The sequence below is a fragment of the Archocentrus centrarchus genome, chromosome 2, assembly GCF_007364275.1.
Source record: "Archocentrus centrarchus isolate MPI-CPG fArcCen1 chromosome 2, fArcCen1, whole genome shotgun sequence".
Lineage (NCBI taxonomy): Eukaryota > Metazoa > Chordata > Actinopteri > Cichliformes > Cichlidae > Archocentrus > Archocentrus centrarchus.
This window is the reverse complement of record NC_044347.1, coordinates 11984965-12001514: the sequence shown is the minus strand read 5'-3', so window position 1 is coordinate 12001514 and position 16550 is coordinate 11984965. Positions and strand designations below refer to the sequence as shown.

The window sequence follows — 16550 nt, the reverse complement described above, 5'->3', positions numbered from 1 at the left end:
ATGAACAGCAGCATCCTTTGATATAATGATGCTGCAGCAGTCGGGTATTCATTGTAGCTGCATGTCATTTTCTCTTTTTCGTGCATCATTCTTTGTTGATGTTGATTCAAATGAACAAAACGAACAAACTAAAAAAAAACTCCTAAAATGCAACTAAAATTGCAATGTGTGCCAGGCTAATCGCTACAAACATGTATCTTTAATACGTTAATGCTTGTGTTTAATGTCAAGAAAAGCCTGTAAGGACTGTAAGAAACGATCTTTTCTTTATGTTACTAGGTTCAGTGATTTACTGAAACCTGTGCAAACATAAATGGAAATTCAGTAAATAAGGCAGAAACAGAGTTTGAACAATTCTAACAACCTTGAAAGTCAATATTTGGTGTGACCACCTTTATTCTTCAGCACAGTCTGAACTCTCTGAGGCAGCTTTCTTCTCATTTCTTTAAGTAGTCTTCAGGAATAGTTCTCCAGGCTTCTTGAAGGACATTCAAAGCTCTTCTTTGGATGTTTCTGCCTTTTGTTCTGGTCTCTGTCAGGATGATCCCACACTGCTTCAATAATGTTGAAGTCCAGGCTCTGGGGAGGCCAATCCATGACTGATAGTGTTCCATTGCTGTTGCCAATCAGATCCCCGGCTCCACTGACAGCCCCAAATCATGACTGATCCTCCACCGTGTTTTACAGATGGCTGTAGCCATTCACTGTTGTACCTCTATCCTGACCTCCTCTGTACATGATTTGCCAAAAAAAATAACAAAACTCACTTGTTAACAGAATATTTTTGTGTTGTGAATTTCTATCAGCAGTATATATGAAACTGAAAGTCTTAAATTAACATTTTCAGGTCTACAGCTGTTTGAAAAATATTAACTTCCAACAGGGGGCAGCATTTGTGTGTGTGTTGAGATGCTTTCAAATGTGGGCTATTCTCTGACTTTTAATATTTATTTATAGCTAGTAACAGCAGTTTTTTGTTTGTTTGTCTGTTTTGGTGACTTGCCTGGTTAAATAAACACAATAGTGAGCCACTGCTCCATCTCAGGGTAAAAACCGGTACTGCACAAAAGTATGACTACAGTTGATTCCACACAGCACAAAGATGTTTTGGACATGAAGACATCTTAGTTGTTTCTTCAAAATCATTTTACAGCTTTAGTTATTTTTTTTTAAATACAAGATATTATGGTAAGTACCTTTAAAGTACAGTATACAGTGTACAGTATGCGGTCAAACATCCAACCCCACACAGAGGACAGAAATCAGAAGCTCGTCCTCGTACCTGGTGAGAGACCCGAGTTTGTTTGATAAGTCAGCTTTTTCACACCTGTCCTGGAGCCACTTCGTCCAAATTAGACTGTAGGTGGCTGACTCCTGGCGGGACAGAAAACATTATCTGCCGCCTCCTTTGATGTTTGTGCCCCGAGCCTGCCTCCTGAGCACTTCCAGATGTCCCAAATCCTCTTTTACTGTGAGAAAAACAAGGGAAGAACATACTGGAGGCATGTCTGCAGCTACAGTGCCCCCAAACATCTTGCGACCATACCACTTCTGCACTCCTAAAAAACATGAGTCATTTTAAACACGTCTGAGAGTCTGAACATTTATAAACACAAGCTTGTATCACTTCCAAACGTGGCATGTTTTTAACACCAGATAACACGTCTTCTGTTGGAGAGAGGCCCCAGAGTGTGCTGCCCTCATGTGCTTAAAAAGCTTTTACATTGTTTTTAAGAGTGCAGCGGGAGGAAACCGTGATGACTGGCTGCTTTGTTTACATCTGTTAGAGAAGTTACAGCAAGCAAATTGGCAATTATTGCCTCCAGCTCATGTAGGAAACACAAAGGCGTAGCTGCTTTTTTTCATTTTTTGGGGAAAATGATGATAATCAGAGAGTTATTGTTCAGCATCTGGGGTTGGAGGTTAATCAGCTTGACAGGTCTGAGGTGAACTGATGTGATTTACTAAGGCTCTAAGACATTTTCAAGGATACACTCTTAAAGAGCAAACTTTAACAGTGTGGGACAAATTGAATAAGGAGACATAAATGATAAAATAAAAAACTACACTATTTGAACATATCATGCTGTGTCTCTGTCTCTATAGAGATCTGTTTTAAAGCTTCAAGATTTACAGTCCAAATATTTTTTTTTCTTTTGATGGTATTGAGAAATCTCTCCAACACAGTTGCGGTTGTTTCCGCCCCTATGCTCCTTCACCTCCCCTCCTCCTGTCACCCCTCTCTACACACGCACACACACACACACACACACACACACACACACACACACACACACACACACACACACACACACACACACACACACACACAACCAAAAGGTGCTCCAGTGCACGCTTTCGAGAACGCGCTATCATCTGACGACAGGTAGCTAAAGATGGAGAGGCAAAGAAAAGATAAGCGGAAGAAAAAGGATGGATGGATGGAAAATCCAAGTCTGTAATAGAAGTCTTGTATTTTATAAGTCCATGAATAAGTGAGATCCACACACACCTCAGAAAGCATATAGCTGCGCCCCTGTGTGGACAATATATTTTTTGTCACATTTTTGGCCTCTTCGTACCAACTGAAGAAAGTTTAAACTCCACAGCCGACCCCAGTATTGTTGCTGACCACGTCCTTCCCTTTATGACCACAATGTACCCATCTTCTGATGGCTGCTCAAATCATCTCAAGCTGGTTCCTTGAACATGACAGTGAGTTCACTGCACTCAGATGGCCTCCACAGTCACCAGATCTCAATCCAACAGAGCACCTTTGGGATGTGGTGGAACAGGAGATTCTCATCATGGATGCGCAGCAACTGTGTGATGCTGTCATGGCAACATGGACCAAAATCTCTGATGAATGTTTGCAGCGCTTTAATGAATCTGCGCCATGAAGAATTAAAGCAGCTCTGAAGGTAAAAGAGGGTCCAACCAGGTATTGGCAAGTCTACTCTCACTTTTAGCACATGACTTTGGGTGATACCCAGGCAGCACCCAGGAAGTCTTCCCTTCTTGTGACACCTTATTGGCCAGTGTGATGTACTGACTGTGTATCACTGCTGTATAATGTCTGTCATTTTATTTTTTTTAAAGACTAAGTTTTCTCTATGAATAAGCACTCCTCCACGAACCTGTTATGTGCCACAACACATTCAGTTTAGTTCAGTAACAACCTGTTTTTTCCACTTCTGATCACTGTCTGCTCTTTTCTTCTGTAAAACATCTTATGCCCACTATTTTTTGACAAAATGTGTTAAAAGCAGTTTTCTGCTGTTGTGTCAGAAAAAAAGGTCCCACCTTCAAAATGATGCTTGATGGTGACTCCCACATCTGATCTGACTGCTCTTTTCATACATTTTTTTGACCATTTTGCCAGGTTGCAATCATTTAAAAACACTGTGGGGCTTAAGAAAGCTTTCCATTGCCTGAGGGCAACGCTGTCCAATAGAAAGTTTTAAGTGCTGTTGTAATTCTCAGGCTTGAATGAAATGGGCTTCCAAACCTTACAAAAGCACTGATGCTGTTTAATAACCACAGTCTGCGAAGGTGCACCGCGTGTTTGTGTCAAATATGATGGAAAGTCCACATGCTTTCAGGACTGCCTCAGTAGGGATGGCTTGTGTGGAAATTATGTGCATATTTATGTGACTTTGTGCTTGCACTTTTTTTCTTATTTAAGTGGTCCGTGATTTATTTATTAATTTGATTTTTGTTAATGAGAAAGAGAATATCAGAGTTTGGAGGGTAGGGGATGGACTGGAATTGGGACATAATGCTTTGCTTCCATCTAGTGGAGATGTGGCAGAAAACTGAAGTGGAAGAGCAAAAAAAAAAAAGAGCCCCCTGCAGGCTGTTACCTTTCTGCTCAGCACCATTCATGCAGTTTAAATCAGATTAAATGGTGTTTATACTTCAGTAGATTTGTAGATTTAAAGCATGCAGAGGGAGGAAATAAAAAGAATCTTTGTCTTACACATGGAGACATTTGCTTTGCACAAAGCTCCATAAAGAAATATTTTCCTAGTTTGGTGCCGGCTCCAAATGGGAGTAAATCCCTGCAGCCTTGCTCAACATCCGGTGCAAAGTCTGAAAGCAGAAGAGTGGAGGCAGATGCAGCTACAGATTAATGTCTTTTAATCACATGATCAGCTCTGTTTTCATAGGGAACTTCACGATGTAAGTTTGGATTTCCACACATGAAACTAAAACCACAGAAATGAGGAACGCTCCTCGGTCTGTCCTGTGTCTGAGCGCACAGACGGACTCATGGAGGGATGACAAAGGGCGGGTTTGAACACATGTTGTATTTCCTAATGATTAACTTGATAATGCAAACAACACGGTTAAAGGGCATTTCCAGAGGACACGATTCACTCGGTCTGACTGCTGCTTGTGGAGAGGAAGCTCATCTGCAAACCAACTGATCCAACTGTGAGTTACAGCTTTCACAAACTTCCACTTTGCTGCAGAATGAATGAACAATGAGACATGTGGCTGATTTAAGAACAACTGTCAGGAAAAAGCCTTTAAACTGATTGTTTTAATTGTAAAAGAGTTACTGAGGACTGCAGAGATGTAAGTAACAGTAGTTAGTTTGGTGTATATTGTAAGACAGAACCCTGATGGTCTCGTTTTGGTCTGTCGTGCTCCTCTGGATGTGCAACCAGTCTCCCGTCTTTGCATCGATTGCAGTTTCCAGCTCTGCTGTTGAGGAATTGTTCTCCATTTTTGAATGAAGAACACATTGATTCAGCATGTCCCACGCGTGTTTAATAAGAGACGTATAGGGACCACATGCGGGCACCTGTCTACTCAAATCACATTCCTACTACTCACATACATGGCACTTTGGTAGGTCTGTGGATCCATCCACAGACCTACCAATTGGTAGATGACTCGCGCTAAAATCTTTGCCTTTGTTAAAGAATAGCGCAAGTGTGGGGTGGAGGACCTCATCTCGGTACCGCTGTCCAGTCAGATTTCCAACAAGAGCAGTCAGATCAGAGATGGCACAACAGCCCCTGCCTCAGTCAGCCATGGGTGCACTACTGTTTGTTCTTTGTTACCAGCCACACAGTAAATAGTAGCTAAAAATGAACTCCTATCAAAGTGGCTTGCTCAGAAACAACTCAGGGAATTTGTCCAATAATATTAATGATATTTTGCTGTATTTCAGCCCATTAATGTGGCTATTGTGCCTTTGGAGTTAGTGATGTCTCCACTGCTGTGGTAGAGATTTGGAGAAACGAGGACTCACACAGTATGTTTATCTATATACATATACATGCATATAACAGCACATGAACCATTTCAAACATTTATTTTCAGCCTGGCTGAATCGAAACACAGAAATTACAGATATTACATAAGTTTTTGGACACTGACACAATTTTTTTAGTTTCACCTGCGTACACCAACAAAGTCAAACTGTGACTAAAGTGCAGACTTTCAGCGTTACACTTGGTTACACTCAAGGAAGGCCAGATTAGACTTTGAGAGTAAATATTTAAAAGAGCCTACACAGAGAGATGAAACCATGATGAGCTTGTACCACAACGATGGGGAGAGAAACAGCTCGTGATCTGAAGCAGACCGCATCATTTGTCAGACAGGGTGGAGGCAGCGTTACGGTATGGGCATGTATGGCTGCCAGTGGAACCGGGTCAGTAGTGTTTTTTGATAATGTGACTGCTGATAGAAGCATCAGGATGAACTGTGAAGTGTACAGGGCTGTCCTCTCTGCTCAGATTCAGCCAAATGCTGCAAAACTGAGCAGACAGATCATCACAGTGCAAATAGATACTGACCCAAAGTAAACTGCAAAAGCAACCCAAGAGTTTCTGATCTCAGCCCAGCAGAGCAGCTTTTCAGTTACTGAAGACAAAACTGAAGGCAGAGATACCCACAAACAAACAGCAACTGAAGGTGGCTGCAGTAAAGGCCTGGAAGAGCGTCTCAAAGGGAGGAAATGCAGCATTTGGGGATGTTCATGGGTTCTGGACTTAACAGTCCTTATATATAATATGATATTAGTTTGTCCACCTATTTTTGAGCCTTTAAAAATGTCTAATTCCTATACAGTTCATGCAGTACTTTTGTCAAGTCTCTTGAATTAAAGCTGAAAGTCTGCACTTAATTGTTTGATTTAAAATCCAATGTGGTGGTGTACAGAGGCAAAGCTACATAAAAAAAGTAATTGTCCAAAAACCATAGGACCTAACTGTAGCTTCCAGGCAGTTTACTGACTTTCTATCTGGAGATTACTCGACAGCTGCCCTAATCACTCCTTATATTTGCCCTTGTGTGTGGCAACTAATTTGACACAGTTTTTTGCAACTCCTGATCTGGACAAAGGATGTTGATGGAGCTGCCAGGCAGGATGTAGTGAAGGGGAGCATGCAGAGGGTTGGTGTGACAGAGGTGGATGCTGGGATAGGGAGCGATGGAGGCAGATGATCCACTGTGCTGACCTCTAAGAGGAGCAGCTGAAAGAAGACGTTTTCACTGACATGGAGAGCACAAAGCTGCCATAATAGGTTGAAATAAACTGCACTGTAGTCGGCCTATCACTGTTTCCCTTAGTTTTTGTCATGTGTTCATATTACACATGGCTAATAATGAGGTCAGTATAAAAGTAATCACCGTGAACCAAAAGCTCAGGCTCTAAATGCTCTAAACCACCCTAATAGGGTCATCTCATATGCAGAAGCCCCACCCACCTGCTGTTCAAACCTTCTGTTTATGAGGGGCAGCCAATCAGAAGAAAGCTGCTTAAAAGTAAAGGAGGTAAACATCTTGTTTGAACAGCTGAACCAAGGCTCAGTATCAGATAAATAAAAATTTTGAACTGTAAATGATACAAAGTGACTCTGGTAGAGTCCAGGAATGAAAGGTGGTGGAGGTGGAAATGAGTATAAGAGGTCAACTTTAAAGAACCATAATATGACGTATGCTGATTAAAGAGAAAACATTTTTTCTAACTGATGCCCTCCCTGCAGGCCAGCAGCCCACCCATCCCTCCATAATGGATGACTTTGTCGGCTTAACTCCCAGCGAAGCTGTAAAGCGAGTGTCTGACTCACTGGGCTGCAGTCCGACCTCCGCAGAGGTGGCTGCTTACTTCGACAAATATGACAAACTGCGACATCTCAGGGAGGAATTTCTGGTGCCCAAAACTGCAGATCTCCCCACCGGTGAGTCAAAAATGTCCCATTAAGGTTGCTGAGAATTAATGTTTGTTATTAGTAGTTATTTAATTCTGTTGATCTTTCTGTAGCTGATCTCTCGCTGGTTGATGGCACCAAGGACTGCATCTACCTTTCAGGAAACTCACTGGGGCTGCAGCCCAAAAACGTCAAGAAGTTCCTGGAAGAGGAGCTACAGAAGTGGGCCAAGATGTATGTTAATGCTTACATTTGATATTTGACCAAAAGATGAGGCACTGTGGCGATGCTTTGATGTACTCTTTTACAGTGGTGTCCATGGTCACACACTGGGTGCACGGCCTTGGGCGTGGGCTGAAAATAACATTGAGGAACCGATGGCTAAAGTTGTAGGTAGGAAACACTGACACTTTGTGGAGACCATGATATAACTCTCTGCAATTTGTGTCTAGAAAAATCATCTAAAATGCAACAGATGTGATTTGAATCCACCAGATGGCTAGGGCCTTTCTGTGTGACGTTTGCATGTTCTTGCTGTGCCTGCGTGGTAGATGGTAATGTGTGTGTCTTTGTGTTAGCCCTGAGAAAGACTGGCGACCTGGGTGTACCTCACTTCTCACCCTGTGAGAAAATCGGATACAGCAGCAACAGTGCTATCCCCATTTCAGTCATAGAATTAGTGAGATTGCCGGGTGGGAAGTTTCACACTGTTAATGACTCAGATTTGATATATGTTAATTGTAAGTCTTTACTACATATAAACTAATTGAACATAGTTTCAGATTGGGCAGCCTATTAAGTTGAAATCACCGGCTATCCCCACAGATCAGGTGATTTCAGTGCCGTCAGCTGATGAGCTTTTATTGACAAGTCACAGATATGGTGAGCTATTTAAGGCCTCAGTCACACAGGGCTAGAGCCCAGTTGGCACCTTCCAGTTGCTAGGGAAAAATGTGAATGGCTGGCAAGTTCCTGGTAGCAGGTTGGCAGTCACCTGTAGTTTGAAAGATGGCAAGCTGTCTGCAAACACCTGCCATTTACTCTCTGAGTGTTAGGAAAACTTGGAAAAAGTGCGTCACAAATCAGAAAAGGAGACCATTCATCTTCAAAGTAAAAGTTGTCGGTTACTGCTGCAACCAACGTGTTTCAGCTTTTATTTCGTTGGCGAATGGTCTCCATTTCTGGCCTGTGTTTTTAGGTTCATTACTGCTTAATGTGTAAATCAAGAGCACTTGTGAGCAAGTTGCCATCATCCATCATCCATCCACCAACAAGTCTCTAGGCCTGTGAGACTGGGATCTAGGCTGCTTTAGCCTGCCTACCGGTGCGGCCCATCTGGAAGCCGCTTTGCAACCCACCTCCACCAGCTCCTTCTTTCATGCTGTCTACTGTTGCTGATGCTCGCTCTGTTTTGTGCAGCAGCTTTGCTCTGCTGCTCTAAAAGGGCTTGGGAGATCCAAGAGCAGAGCCTTACTGCCTAATATTTTTTTTCTTTTTACTTGGAAATAAGAGTTTTCTTTTGCGTATAGCGGTGCTGAATGAAAATCTTTTTTTCTAAAGCTTCCACCAAGTTGACAGCTGTCCTGCTTGTTAATCTCAAAAGAATTCAGAGTAGCCGAGTTCTGAACTGCTTCATCTAGAGCAGGGGTGTCCAAACTTGCGGCCCGCAGGCCGCTTCCGGCCCCCCCCCCCCCCGCCCACCCCTGATCTAGAGGTTGATCTTTGTGAGTTCAAAAACACTTCTCATGCACACAGCTGTATTTTTGCAACAGTTTGTCTCATTTCTCTTAGTTGGGGTCACTGCACTTTTCCATCCAGGCCTGTTTTGAAGAGTGCAAAGTCCATCTGTGGTTTCATACACAAGTTCTGGAAGAGTCAGAGAATGACATCAATACATGCGATCATTTGAGTCCCTCAGGAGACTTTAAAAAGAAGAAAAATGGCAGAATTTTTGTGTGTAAATCCTCTATCTGGTGTTTAAGGCCTTCAGTTTTGCTTGAGGATCAGGTCAAGGTGTCAGGAAACTGCAGCAGCAGATAGATTCCCATAGATGGATTAAATCCATCATTGGATTAAAAGGAAAGTTCCATATCTTGACTGAAGGTCTAAATATCCTTGGATCTCCTGGTGTCTGCAAAGCACTGTTGCTAAAATAAACCAAACCTTTAGGGAAGTTTCACAAACAGTCACATGTAAATTAAGAACATCACTCATGCTGTTTTTATTCTTTTGTTTTTAACAGGAGCTAAAACTGAGGAAGTGGCACTGATGAATGGCCTGACAGTAAATTTACATCTTCTACTGGTATGATATTGTCATTTACTGCTTCGCTACATTTAAGTTATCTGATATGCAAACATAATGCTTTGAGTTTTTGTCCTGCCTCCCTCACTACCAACTGGTCATGGTAGATGGCTGCCCCTGTATAAGCCTGGTTCTACCAGAGGTATCTTCCTGTTAAAAGGGAGTTCCTCCTTTCCACTGTCGCCACGTGCTTGCACGTAGGGGGTCTTTTATTGTTGGGTTTTCTCTGTAATGATTGTAGGGTCTTTACCATGCAGTATAAAGTGCCTTGAGGGGAATGTTGGCATTATATAAATAAAGTGGAGTTGAATGCAATTGAATTTCAGTTAGAAAAAAAAGAGGACTGAGCAGACACAGTTCAACCACTTTCAAAGCTAACAGTAATTTCAGTCTTTTATTCTACAGCTTTCCTTCTACAAGCCCACTTCAACTCGGCACAAAATCCTTCTAGAAAACAAGGCCTTTCCTTCAGATCACGTAAGTACATCAACTCATGATGACATTTTTCTGAGGTAGGAAGGTTTCTATGATTTATTTAGAGTGTACCCTGCCTTTTGCTCAAAAACATTTCTGATGCTCTGGACCCCGAGTTTAAATGCAACCCAAAAACTTGGGACACTGTGCAAAATATGATAAAAACAGAAAACAAGAATTTGTAAATCTCATAAACCCAAATTTTATTAACAAAATAACACAGAAAAAATAGCAAATGTTTAATCTGAAACATTTGCTATTTTGTGAAAACTATTAGCTCATTTTGAATATGATGGCAGCACCATGTCTCAAAAAAGTTGGCACAGGGGCAACAAAAGCTGAAAAAAAAAAATTGAAATTCTTTTTGGAAAACATGGAAGCTGTGTCCTCCAGACTAAAGAGGAGAGGGACCATCCAGCTTGTTATCAGCACTCAGTTCTAAAGCCTGCATCTCTGATGGTATTGGGCTGCGTTAGTGTGTATGGGACTGGCAGCTTGCGCGTCTGAAAAGCCTTCATCAATCCTGAAAGGTACACACAGGTTTTAAAGCAACGTATGCTCCCATTCAGACAACGTATTTCAGGGAAGGCCTTTACCAAGACAATAGTAAAATGTATACCGCAGCTATTACAAGAGCATGTGACAAAATACAACAAAGAATTCCTCTCCCAAAAGTCAAGCAGCTGCTCTCCTCAGTTCCCAGATGCTTACAGAAGAAGACGGGATGCTAAACAGTGGGAAACACGAATCTGTCACAACTTTTTGAGATGTGTTGCTGCCATCAAATTCAAAATGAGCTTGCATTTGTCTTAAAATGATACATTTTCTCAGTTTAAATCTTTCGTGCTCTACTGTGAATAATATATGTGTTGATGAGGCCTACGAATCATTTTACACAGTGTTCCCACATTTTTGGAACTGGGTTTGTAGTTGGATGGATGGATGACGCATGGATGGATGGATGGATGGATGGATGTGTAGCACAGACGGAAATGATGGGCCTAGTCAGATCCCGTGCAACATATTTATTTTTTTCCAGACACTGTGGAAATACAGAGAAAGGTTTACTCTCGGAGCGCACTCGCTGTAAAGTCTGCCATTACAACTGACTAGCCTTCTTCTTCTGCTGTCAGCTTCTTATGCATAACATGTTACAGTAATACTGTTAAACACAAACCATATTACTTCTGGACAGTCTCTCTGATCACCATACTGGTGTATCTGTAGCCACAGTTTTACACATAACTTTATAAATTCACATAATAAACAAATTCTTTTAAGAACTCAAAACACACTGTTATATTGTATTAACTCTTCTTAAAACAAACTTCAGGCATGTTAAACTTTAGCAAACACAAACAAAATATAAATCCTTGCTTTAAAACACATAACAAGCATATAGAGTCCATAGACTTTAATCACGACTCAGTAACTGGGTCTGTACTACTACACAGCCCCCACTTGGTGCTTTAGCTTAGCTTTACACTTAGCTCTGATGTCATCTCATTATCCTGACACACTCACTCTGTCCAATATACTCTTCGCCAGCCACTCGTGCTTCTGTGCTAGACATCTGCTTCCTTTGACAGTTTACTCTCATCATTTTAGCTTTCACAAACAAACACTCGTCTGATTAATCGCCGCGGTCGCCACGGACGCGCATCCGCCATTCTACAATAACAGTGTGGCGATTTGATCCTACCAGACACAAACCTTAAGATCTACTCTTTAGCTCGATCTCTTTGACACTACTGGGCATTTATGATCTATTGCTACTGTTGTCTATCATTTAAGTGTTGTTTACAACCAGCTTACCTGTGGAAATACAGAGAAAGGTTTACTCTCGGAGCGCACTCGCTGTAAAGTCTGCCATTACAACTGACTAGCCTTCTTCTTCTGGCCGTCAGCTGCTAATGCGTTAGGCACCAAGCACCCCCTGCTGGCGGAACTACATATCAACCCAAAACACACATTTAGATGATTTGACAGTAACAAAAAGAGCAATAGTATTTGTCCCAAGCAAATGTGTCCTTTTTATAGAGTAAAAATTAAATGGGGGGGCATCTATTTCTCTACCTCTATCTACACCCAGGTGCCACAGATGGATGGATGGATGATTTCTACGGGGTCTAGCAAAGAATATTGTCCACAGAAAGAAGGGATAAATGCATAAACAGGGACTGAAACCATCAAAATCAGGGGTGCCCAATACATTGATCGTGATCTACTGGTTGATTGCAAGAGGAGCGCAGGTAGATCGCATGGATCTCCCAATGAAGTTGGGGAAAAAAATGTAGATCGCACGGCATTAAAAGAAGCAGAAGATGGATGATAAACTATCATCCATCCGTTTTGTTACCACCCATGTGCATTTAACCACGCTAGCTTTGCTAGTAGTTCGCAAGCTGAAAAAGTGTGGGCATATATGGATATTTTGTCTAAAGGCTGGCTGAACTAATATTTTCCACAGTATCACACTTGTTTTACGCTGTTCTTTATTATTGTGCTTTAAGCACAATAATAAAGAACAGGGTGGTTAGTCATCTTCTTGTGCTGACTTGCTGACTGGTTGAGATCTTTATTTGGACAATGCACTGTGGTAATACTTTTTACATTTAAATGGATGCAAATATAAGACATTAAATTTAATGAAAGTGATCTTAAAAGGGCATAAATTGAATCTTTTCCTGCATTCAGTGTTTCTCTAACTTGTCTGTGTTTTCTGCGCCCTTCATGAATCTCTCTCCTCTGTCTTCAGTACGCTGTGGAGTCTCAGATACGTCTCCGGGGATTCGATCCTAAGGACAGCATGCTGCTGCTATCGCCCAAGCCGGTAACACGGTGCACACTTTTAACCAAACGAGGAAAGAATCACTGTGTAGTCTCCCCAGCTTCGGTGCCATTTAAGAGTTACTTCAACAGCACGTGGTAGCACATCAATACACAATGCTGTTTAAACAACAGACAAAATCTGGAATAAATGAATTCTCCTTCCCGTGTGCTCAGGGAGAAGACATGCTGAAAACAGAGGACATCCTGGAGGTGATCGAGAAAGAGGGCGACTCCATCGCCGTGGTCATGTTCAGCGGGGTTCAGTATTACACCGGCCAGCTGTTCGACATGGCCCGCATCACTGAGGCTGGCCAGAGGAAGGTGAGGAGAGGACGCTCAAATGCCAAACTTTGGTGATTCTCCCATGAGGCCTTGCAGCCACCTTCTCCTTTTTCTCATATTGCTGAAAAGAGAGTGAACAGTTGCAAATGTGTTCAACTGAGATGGGAACAAATTGCTTGGAAGCAAAATATAAAGTAATAAGAGGTGGCTGAAGACTTTTCCTCAGTATCTTAAACTGTATTTTCTGTCTTTCTATGAGGGCTGTTATGTCGGCTTCGACCTCGCCCACGCAGCGGGAAACGTCGACCTGAAGCTCCACGACTGGGGCGTCGACTTCGCCTGCTGGTGCTCCTACAAGGTCAGCTGACAGGAAGCTGTAAATGGAGACTGCAAATGAGGAACTCTATGTGTTGACTATGTGGCTTCTTTTTTTTTTTTTTTTTTGCAGTATATGAACTCAGGTGCTGGTGGTCTCGCCGGGGCATTCATCCATGAGAAACACAAACATACCATCAAACCAACGTAAGAAACGCTCCTTACAGACATTCAGGCTGGAGGTTTTGACCTGATGTGGGTCACATTTGGGTCAAATATTCATTCCCATGTGTGATTTTTAAAGATATTTTCAAATACAAATCCTCACTTTTAAACTCAAGTATCCATTTCTCATAAATCAGTGTCAAATCACATTTTTTCCTCTCAAAAATAATTTCATAGAGAAATAGTGATTAAGTAAAAGTGGCAGACAGAATTGTTCCCTCACAATTTAAATGATCCTTTTAGCACCTAATCAGCTCCCTGTGCCTGTGTCCTTCAGGCTGATGGGATGGTGGGGACACGACCTGAAGACCCGGTTCCAGATGACTAACGGTAAACCCTGATCTCACCCTCAGCTCCTTTCTGAAGCCTGCCGACTTGCTCTTAAAGTTGCTGTTTGCTTCCATCTTGTGGTCGCTTGTGAACATTACAGCTACACCTCTGACCATTTTAACAGCAGATATTTATATTTAGAGTTTAAACAGCTCACCTTTCAGATTCTGAATGAATTTATTTTGTAATAAATCTCCATTTCCTCCTGTTTTCAGTGATGGAGCTGCAGCCCGGAGTGAGCGGCTTCAGGCTGTCAAACCAGCCCGTCCTGCTCGTTTGCCCCCTGCAGGCCAGTCTGGAGGTACTGCAGACATTCATTGCCTGTTTGGGCATTTGATAGTTTTGTTATTTATTCTGGAAGTTTGTTTCTGCCACTGATAGAAGCTTTTATTTTTATTTTTTTGCCATCCACATGTCAAAATGTTGAGTTATTGTCTCAAAATTTCAACCTAGTAGCTTCAAATGTCTGAGAAAATAACTCAAAAAATTGTTCAGTTAAAAGAATAAATATTTACTCTTAACATTTGCCAGAATCAAAATCCCATTTTCAGCTTTTTCCTCATAGTCTCTTTAAATCTGTCCAGGTGTTTAACATGACCAGCATGCAGGCTCTGCGCAGGAAGTCCCTCCTACTGACGGGCTACCTGGAGTATCTGATTAAGCACTACTACACTGAGGACCCGGCTCAGCCTCACAAACCTCACGTCCACATCATCACGCCGTCGGACCCTCAGCAGAGAGGCTGCCAGCTCTCGCTCTCCTTCTCTGTTCACATCAAAAGAGTCTTCGAGGAGCTGGAGAAGAGGGGCGTCGCTGTGAGTAGCTGGGATCATGTCTTACTGTGTCCGAGGAAGTCTGAACACAAATGTGTCCTGCAGGATTTTGCAGTGCAGACACTTTAAAGCAGCACAGTGTGTGTGCGCGCGTGCATGCGTGTGTGTGTTTTGTTCCAAAAATGCATACACAAGGGTTGACTCATACCCCTTACTATGATTGCAGTTCACAAAGCAGAATTTGGAATAGAAAGAATCAAACTGATCAGTTCATTTTAGGATGAATTAGATTCCTGTTATTTTTTTTCTCCCTCTATTAGAAACATGCATGTCAGGATTTTGGGGGAACCAAAGTACAGAGCGCGTTCCCCCACCTCCTTGGCTTGAATTTGGCATTTGTTTTTTGGTTTATTTGGAGGCAGAATTGGCTACAGCTTGTTAGCAAGTACCAAATAAGTAAAATACTAGCTCTAAAGCCAGAGTACTAAAGCCAGAGTACTAAAGCCAGAGTACTAAAGCCAGAGTGCAGACTTGACTGATGACCTTTCAGCACAATTAACTGCACCATATAATTTGTTGGATACATTTTTTAAGAAGCCACCAACAGCAAAAACAGTTCAATGAGTCCAGTTGGCTGAGGTGAAGCCTAGCAGACAGCTTGTGTAGGCATTCATCTTCCCCTAAAAATGCAAATTTAAGCCTAAATATAAATTAAACAAGTGTTTTATATTAAAATTCACTCCCATACAGCTATACTGAAGGGAAAATTATTTATAGAGACCAAAACAGTTTTTGCAGCAGGCTATAAACATGTTTATTTCTGCGGTAAATTTGAACTTTTAAACATGGGAGTCTGTGAGGAGTGACTCACTCTTGGAGGAAGCCTCCAGTGGACATTGGAGGAACTGCGCTTTCTGGCACTTCCTTTTCCTTTTGGTTTAGAAACATACCAGCGGAACCAGTTTGAGCTCTTTTTCTCATTTCCTGTTACCCAGTGTGACATGAGGGAGCCCAGCGTGCTGCGAGTTGCTCCGGTGCCTCTGTACAACTCCTTCAGCGATGTCCATCGCTTCGTCCAAACACTGGGAGAAGCTCTGGCTGCCAGCAAGTGAGACGAGAAGAGAAAAGCCCCCCCCCCCCCCCCCCCCCCCCCCCCCCCCCCCATCCTCCAACTGCTGCATCAAGTCCAATTTTTTAATGATGGTTGTAAAGCTTTATGAAATCCTCGAACACCTCAGGTCTCAAACCGCCTGCCTTTTTGAACCGCTCAGGCCTCATTATCTTCACTGTGTTAGTAAACTCATTGATTTTTTTTAAAAGTTGTATTTGTATCTGATGCAGAGATATCTGTCATGAATTCTCAGGTTTTTTGCTCCACCAGTTCAAAATAAAGCTGAAAACGTTGGATTCAGAGTCAGACGGGAGCCCCGACGTCTCGTCGGGTTTGAGTCTTTTTGTTTCATTGATCGATATTTCAGACCTGAAACCACATCGTCACCAGAGTGGATCCTGCAGCATTAAATATTACATAAACACAGTAACATAAACGTGAAACTGCATGCAAAAATATTATGGTGTAAGCCCTCTTCACACAGATATTGCACATAATCTTAAAGTTGTGTGTGGTTTTATTTGTTATCTAAGTGCAATAATAAAATGTAATAATGTAACGGTGATATAGGGCTTCTGCATGAACAATAGCTGTATGTGAATGCGTGATTAGTTGCAATAGGACTTTTTAATAGTTAAAATCTTGTAATTAAATTGAGAACAGCATAATATACATCATTTGTTGCTACGTGACTCATTTTGTAAGCCTGTACTTCAGCAACCAGTTAAGCCCCCC

The 16550-nt window shown here is 42.1% G+C and overlaps 1 protein-coding gene across 1 annotated transcript; it reads left to right on the top strand.

Annotated features, from left to right (window-relative positions):
• Positions 1 to 4149: 4149 nt before the first annotated feature.
• Positions 4150 to 15838, top strand: kynu (kynureninase). Its single transcript, XM_030748286.1, has 14 exons — positions 4150 to 4437; positions 7005 to 7199; positions 7283 to 7403; positions 7480 to 7562; positions 9412 to 9473; positions 9879 to 9950; positions 12706 to 12780; positions 12954 to 13100; positions 13321 to 13419; positions 13510 to 13583; positions 13879 to 13931; positions 14147 to 14232; positions 14516 to 14746; positions 15700 to 15838. The coding sequence occupies exons 2-14, from the start codon at positions 7031 to 7033 to the stop codon at positions 15814 to 15816; spliced, it is 1389 nt and encodes a 462-aa protein (XP_030604146.1). The 5' UTR covers positions 4150 to 4437; positions 7005 to 7030; the 3' UTR covers positions 15817 to 15838.
• Positions 15839 to 16550: the final 712 nt, after the last annotated feature.